Consider the following 7,673-nt stretch of genomic DNA (forward strand, 5'->3'; position numbering starts at 1 on the left):
AACCGGGGCCCTCTGGCGTCCCAAGCCAGCTCTTAACCAACGCGCCACTTGGCCGGCCCAAGGTTATTCTTAATGTATACAGGGTGCCAAAATAAATGTATACACATTTCAAGAAAGAAAAACTGTATTAAAATTGTAATACTAATATATACCGATAACGAAAGATGAATACAAGTCACATTTGACTTTTGCAATTACAAGAGGTGTTCAAAGTGGTTACCATCAGCGTCCAGACACTTCTGATTATGGCGAACTACTGCTTGAGCAACATTGACCAAAGTGTCCACTTGTATACATTTTTTTGGCACCCCCATATTATAATCCAGTCTTGTAATTTTTTTCTGAGTAGCATTAGAAGACATTTTACATAAGATGGGCTGATTATCTTTTGGTAGGAAATGTTTAATATATAAAATTGCTTTATTATGGAAATTGTGATACTTTTTATAATAGATTTTGTTCATACACATATTTATAGTGTATATATTTGATTGTCTTTATATAGTCCATTTGAGAAATCCTTACTGCAGGTTTCTTTCAAATGTGGTAATGAGATTATAATCTCTAGTTTAAAGATAATTTTGCATGTACTGGTGTAATCTTGAAATTAAAATAATTTTTTTTCAATTATGGCCTATTGTTTAAAGGTTGAGCTTCAATTGAGCAGTTTGGTTGTGTCTTGAATAAATGGTAAATTTGCTAATTAGGCAAGATAAGGACACAATCCAGGTAGAGGGTAACAGCGTGCACAACAGCATGCAAGCATGATGCACTTGGGGACCTATGCAGAGATCTAGATGGTTAGAGCACTGTGTGATGATAGAGATTTAAAAAAAGCATTGAGACCAAAGCGTAAAAGGCTTCGTCTGCTACACTGCAGTTCTTGAGCTTTGTCTTATAGGAGGTGAGCCATTTAGGTAGAAAAGTGAGACAAATCATATATTGATACAGACAAACCAGTGTGACGTTGGTGTGGGGAATGAATCAGGAGGGACTGAGGCTGAATGAGTTAAAGGCCAGTAGGAACAGTCAAAGTGTGAGACGTAAGACATGGGCTGAGATGACCAAGAAGATGGCCTAGGAGATGGCAGCTCCAAATGTGGCCATTAAAGGGAAAGAGGTAAGGGTGTCTTCCAGGTTGCTGGTTAAGTAGCAGTACCTAATATAGTAAATACAAGACAAGCAGCAAGCAGATTGGCTGGGGGAAATTGAGGTAAGATTTTAGCCTTGAGTTGAGGTGCCCGTGGCATATTATTTTATTTTATTAAATTGTCAGCCTAGTCTTAACCTCATTTCTGTTCTCCAGGCTCAGATATCCAACTGACTACTTGATATTTCCAGTTACATGTCTGTTAGGACATTTCAAACTTCACATTTTTTATATTGAATTTTTAGTTTTTCATATTGCTCAGGCTGAAAACCTTTGATTCATCCTTGAATTCTCTTTTTCTCCTACATCCAAACTAACCCCAGGTTCTGTTTGTGTGCTTTGAGGAATCCAGAATCTAACCTCTTTACTAACCTCACTGCTACTACCTTGATTTTAATAACCATCCTTTCTTGCCTGAATTATTGCAATAGCCTCCAAATTAATACCTCAGTGTCTACTCTTAGCTTTTCAGTGTAAGTGATCCCCTTAAGTCAACTTGGGCCATCCTGCCCATTGTAGAGACCCTGGCTTTCTAAACAAGAACATGCCAAGCAGACTTCTACCTCAGAGCCTGCTAGTACTTCCCTCTGCCTGGAATGTTTTCCCAGGTTTCAGTATGACTGTCACTTATTTCATTTCTTGATGTAAATGTCACCTTATCAAAGAGAGTGTTCTAAACCAACCCCTATGAAGTAACTCCTCTTTTCTCATTACCCTCTGTCGTTTTACCCTGCTTTATTTTTCTTCACAGATCATCTTTTGCCATATATAGTAAGTTCACTTCTGTACCCATAGCACCTTATAAAGGTACCTGACACATAGTAGGCACTCAATACATATTGAATGAATGGATGCGTGCATGCATTGATGGATGGCTGGATGAATAAATGAATAAAAGAAAAAGTCCTGGGGCCGGCCGAGTGGCACGATCGTTAAGAGCTGGTTTGGGACGCCAGAGGGCCCCAGTTCGGATCCCACATATGAGGGCCAGTGACACTGCCCTCNACAGCAACTTGTCTGTTCCCCTTCCCGCAATTCCCCAGCACTGTTCCCATCCCCCCAATTCCCCAATAAAAATCTTTTTAAAAAAAAAGGTAAATTTTATGTTATATGTAGTTTACAATTAAAAATATATAATTAATGAAATTACCATGTGTTATTTCTACAATATTTCATTATGGCAGTGATTAAATGGGTATTAGCAGGAGAGAACTGTGTTTCACTAAGGTTGAAAGATAAAGGAAGGGTATGGATATTGCTTTAGAGAGTTGACTCCTGCTGAAGTGTGGTTCATCAGGAAATAGAAGCAAAGGAATAGAAGCTAAGCCAGTCTGTTAGAAAGAGATTTTTATTTCTTGCGATTAGGAAAATTCATAATGACTGCTCAGTTGTTTAAAAAAAAATCTTAGGCACTAAAACTGAGAATATTTAAATGCCTAAACAGAATTGAGACATAACAAGTGGTGGAAGATAACCTGCAGCCCAGGAGAAACAAGACACACATTAGAAAAGCAGGCATAAACTGAAGCTTGGATAAGTACACAGAAGAGCTTTGAGCAGCTATGTTCTAGACAGGCATTCGGGAGTAATGGGATCTTCAAGACTTGAGAAAACTAGAAGAATAGATACAGAGCATCACAACCTAGAAAGAAGAGTGTCTTATCTGCCCGTCTTGCCCTCATGAGTGGCCAGATAGATAGCTAACAGTTTCCTGTAAAACAACGGTTAAAATCTTTTTATACCATCTAATATTAGCCAGTGATTATTATGAAATAAGAAAGGCATGGAGATACACGGAAAACGTCTTGCCTTTGGTTTCCTTGTATAGAAAGAAATCTGTTAGCAATGCTGATTTTAATTCAGGATTGATTAATGTGCTAGGAAATGCTCTGAGTGCTCGGTATTAAAGAAGACAACTTTTGTTCTTAATTTCACGGTGATGTAGAAGTGGCAACTATATAAACAGCGTTACAATGCAAAGTGCAATGTGCTAAAATATAGATAGGAACAGAATGTTGTGGGAGAACAGGAAAGACTGTGACTAACTGCATACAATAGTCAGAATGATGACATTTGAGAAGGAGTTTGCTTGACAGGAGGAAGGTGGTGGACACCAAAGTCATGTCAGGCAGGGTTATCAGCATGTGCAAAGGAAATGAATTGGAGACATAGCATATGTGAGGAATTCGTTAGAATCATGATGGAGATAGAAAGTCAGGATGGAATTAGGAGTTAGAGGTGAGGACTGAAATGATTAGGCCCGGGCCAAATGGGGAAGGACATCCATTTTGTAGGCATTAGACAGATGCAACAAAGATCTCAGCAGGAAATTAACCTGATTGGGTTTGGTTTTTAGTAATAAAGTTTGGAGGATTAATTAAAATGGGGGGGGGTGCAAGGTGACATGCCTTCCTTGAGGGCTCTTAAATATTAGTCCAGGTGAAAGATGATGAAGGCCACAACAATTACATTTAAGATAGAAAAGCAGGAGTGTCTTGAGGAAATATTAAGGTAAAATTAAAAACAGTTTGGTGAAGAATTGAATGTGGAGATTAACAAAGAACTCATTTGCCTTCTGAAGTTTTCAGATTAAGAAATGACTCGATAAATTGATATGGGAAAATGTGGGACGAAGCAGGAACAGATTTAAGAAGTACAGGAGTTTGTTTTGGGATATATTGAGCTTGTGTGGCTAAAGGATACCTAGATAACAGTGTTCAGTGCACTGTTGGAAATTAGGAGATGACAGGAAAAAAATGTAAATCTGGGAAAATAATACATGAGGGAGATTTCTGGGAGGTAGTAGATGAGATGACCCTGAAACTGAAAAATGAAGAGCTAATACTAATACTAATAATAATAGCAGCTAACTCTTATTAAATAGTGGTTATATGCCAGGCATTGACCAAAGGGCTTTTTATATGCATTATATCATTTCATTTCATCCTCACAGCAATTCTAAGAGGTTAATACTATTACCCTCATTTTACAGATGAGAAATTGAGGCTCAGTGATTTGCCCAAGGTCACAGGTAGGAAGTGGTGCTATATATTAATAGTTCAGTCCCAAACAGTGTACCAGAAACCTTGAGCCCATACTCTGCATTACTGTTACCAGACTACATTTTATTAAGAATGTCTCCTAAAAAATAGTTAATGATGTTTGTTTTGCTGTATAATGGGAATACATGAATTTATATAGCATACCTTTATTCCAGAGAAACCAAAAGATAGGGACATCTCTAACAGATTTTAATAATTATAAAAAGAGCACTCTAAATATATGTCTAATAGTGATAGGATATTTTAAATTGTTTATCCTGATATGAAAGTTATTATTTAGTATTTTTAAAATCTTTAGTCATTCTTTTGGCTCTTATTTCTTACTCTAATATATTTGATCAATAACAAGTTATGTTTTAGTAACTTGCCCTTTGACAGTAGTAATGATTGAACAATAGCTAGAATATTTCTGGTTTATATTTTAATGCAATTTTTCTTTATTTTGCTTGCAACACAAGTCAGATTTTATATTTCTTAGCTGACCAAGTTCCAGTTTAATTTTTTTTGTCTTATCGGAGAGATTTAGCTACATTTCAATCTAAAATTTACTGTTTTTTTAATAGTAGCAACAGATGTTGGTCTAATTACTTTATTATATCATGTCCAATTTAGTTTTAATATCTACTGTTTTTACTGTTTAAAACCCCTGTGATTATAGTAGGTAAATTGAAGTTCAGTTACATAGATTATAGGATTTCTTTCTGTTGGACCATAAAACAAGAAAACGGAAGCAAAATCACAGACTTTTAGATCTTATAATGATNCCAACTTGGGCCAGTGAAGCAACGTCCTCCACAACTAGACTGAAGAACAAAAGGACAGCAACTTGTCTGTTCCCCTTCCCCAATTCCCCAATAAAAATCTTAAAAAAAAAAAAAAATTAGCATTTTGTATTAGTAAAGCAATGTGTGTATATTATAGAAAAATTAGGAAATACAAATTAACATAAAAATGCTCTATAGTAGTTTTTTAAAATTTAAGTAATACATGTACTGTCCTTGGTTTTTATTGCTGCTCTCACATAGGCATTTTCCTCATTGGCTATGGCTTTAGTCTTATTTCAGTGATACCATCGTTACTTAACTGTCTTCCCTTTGATTTTACAGGTTTCTGATTGGTCAGGGAGCAAATGTAGGAGCTGTCAACAGTGAGGGAGACACACCTTTAGATATTGCTGAGGAGGAGGCAATGGAAGAGCTCCTTCAAAATGAAGTTAATAGACAAGGTAATGTAAAAGCAACTTAAATGGAAAAAATGTTTAAAACTGTTTTAGAAAGAATATGATACTTGACTTTTTCAGTAAAATAATCGTTAACTTTGAAGGACAACCATGATTTGGGTGGGGAAAATCAGCTTACATAACATGTGCAGTATGATTCTTTTTGAAAAAGTATATGATTCTCAGCTCTGCATCTTAATATTTTATCATAATAAGAGCTTAGGAGAGAAATAAAACAGGCAAAGGGGATAAGAAGTGCATAGGGTGAAGGTGACACGTTGTGAATTTAAGTAGAGCAGCCAAGAAGTGCTCCCTGATCAGGTAGTATTTACACTGAATGAGATGAGGTAATCATATGAATCTGGGGAAAGAACATTCCAGACACCGGAGCAACACTGCAAAGATGGGAGGGTTCTAGGTGTATTCAGAGACATAGCAAGTTGACTAATGTGACTGGAACAGGCAGAACAAGGAAGAGGCTGCATGGAGATGAAGTCACAAAAGTAGCAGATGACCACATTATCTCAGGCCTTATGGGCCATTGGAAGGACTTTGACTTTTTTTTTTTTTTTAACATTTTTATTGAGAAATTGGGGGAGGAAACAGCATTGGGGAATCGGGGAAGGGGAACAGACAAGTTGCCGTCCTTTTGTTCTTCAGTCTAGTTGTGGAGGACGTTGCTTCACTGGCCCATGTTGGTATTGTGATCATTGCGTTCTTCCCGGCTCAGGCAGTGAGACGCCGGCCATTGAACAGCCGCTTATGGCAGCCCACACTGTTGCCGGTGACTCATGGCAGCCCAGCTCCAGGTCAAGCTGTTGTTCACCATCTTAGCTGTAGAGGGCGCAGCAGCACTGGCCTATGTGGGATCCAAACCAGCAGCCCTGCTGCTCAGAGCTCGCACTCCCAAGCCAACTCTTAACCAATGAACCACTCGGCCAGCCCCAGGACTTTGGCTTTTAATCTGAGTGAAATAAGGAGCCATTGTAGGGTTTGAGGTAGAGAAGTGACATGATCTGACTTACTTCAGAAAGGATCTCTGGGGCTGTTTTGTTGAGAATAGATTATAGGCAAGTAAGGGCAGAAGTAGAAGAATGTCAGTAGCAGAAGTAGAGTGGGAATACACTAAGTAATGAGGAGAGGTTGGATTTTAGATATAATTTTGAAGGGTTGGCCAAGAGAATTATTGAGTAATTAAATGTAGGGTGTGTAAGAAAGAAGGCAGGACAATTCTAAGATTTTTGGTTTGAGCAACTAAATGGATAAAATTCCTATTTGAGAGGTGAATAATGTGGGAAAAGTAGGTTTTGTAGGGAAAGTTAAGAGGTTCATTTTCAAGTCACGTTAAGTTTTTTTTACCTGTTAGGTATCCAAGCAGTTGAATATGTGAGTAGAGAGAGGCACAGGCTGGAGATAGAAATTCGGGAAGTGTCAATTTATAAATGAGAAGTGATTGCTTATGGGTAGATTTTCTTTTAGGAGTATTAGGTGTTCTAAAACTGATTGTAGTATTTGTAGCACAATTATGAATTTACTAAAAACCACTAAATTGTATACTTTAAATGGTATATGAATTATATCATGATAAAGCAGTTACTTCATATATATATAATATATGTATATAATCCAGCAAGTCCTCTTCTGGGTATATACCCAAAGGATTGAAAGGAAGGTATCAAAGAGATATTTGTACACCCACATTTACAATGACATTATTCACAATAACCAACAGATGGTGGCCAACCAACAGATGAATGGATAAACAAAATGTGATACACACACACATACAATGGAATACTATCCAGTATTAAGGAATTCTGACACATGTTATAGCCTGGATGAACCTTGAGAATATTAAGTGAAATAAACTAGCCACAAAAAAAGACAAATACTGAATGATTCCACTTATATGAGGCATCTCAAGTAGTCAGATTCTTAGAGAAAGTGGAATATGATGGTTGTCGGGAGCCGGGAGGAGGCAGGAATGGGGCTTTGTTGTTTAATGGGTATAACATTCAGTCTTACAGGGTGAAAAGGGTTCTGGAACTTGGTTACACAACCATGTAATTTTACTTAACACTACTGAACTGTTACTTAAAAATGGTTATTAAGATGGTAAATTTTTTTGGGCCGGCCGAGTGGCGTGATAAGAACTGGCTTGGGACGCCAGAGGGCCCCGGTTCGGATCCCACATATGAGGGCCAGTGACACTGCCCTCTACAGCTAAGATGCTGAACAACAG

The 7,673-nt window shown here is 37.5% G+C and overlaps 1 protein-coding gene across 13 annotated transcripts in view; it reads left to right on the forward strand.

The window, feature by feature from the left end:
• The window catches only part of PPP1R12A (protein phosphatase 1 regulatory subunit 12A), a 162,845-nt gene that overhangs the window by 79,662 nt on the left and 75,510 nt on the right, over window positions 1–7,673 (forward strand). For all 13 annotated transcript variants that reach the window (XM_019630449.1, XM_019630445.1, XM_019630451.1 and 10 more), the window contains exon 3: window positions 5,319–5,437. In XM_019630449.1, coding sequence (XP_019485994.1) covers window positions 5,319–5,437 — 119 coding nt within the window. The remainder of the gene's footprint in view (window positions 1–5,318; window positions 5,438–7,673) is intronic.

Source organism: Hipposideros armiger, unplaced genomic scaffold, assembly GCF_001890085.2.
Source record: "Hipposideros armiger isolate ML-2016 unplaced genomic scaffold, ASM189008v1 scaffold_913, whole genome shotgun sequence".
NCBI classification, from domain to species: Eukaryota; Metazoa; Chordata; class Mammalia; order Chiroptera; family Hipposideridae; genus Hipposideros; species Hipposideros armiger.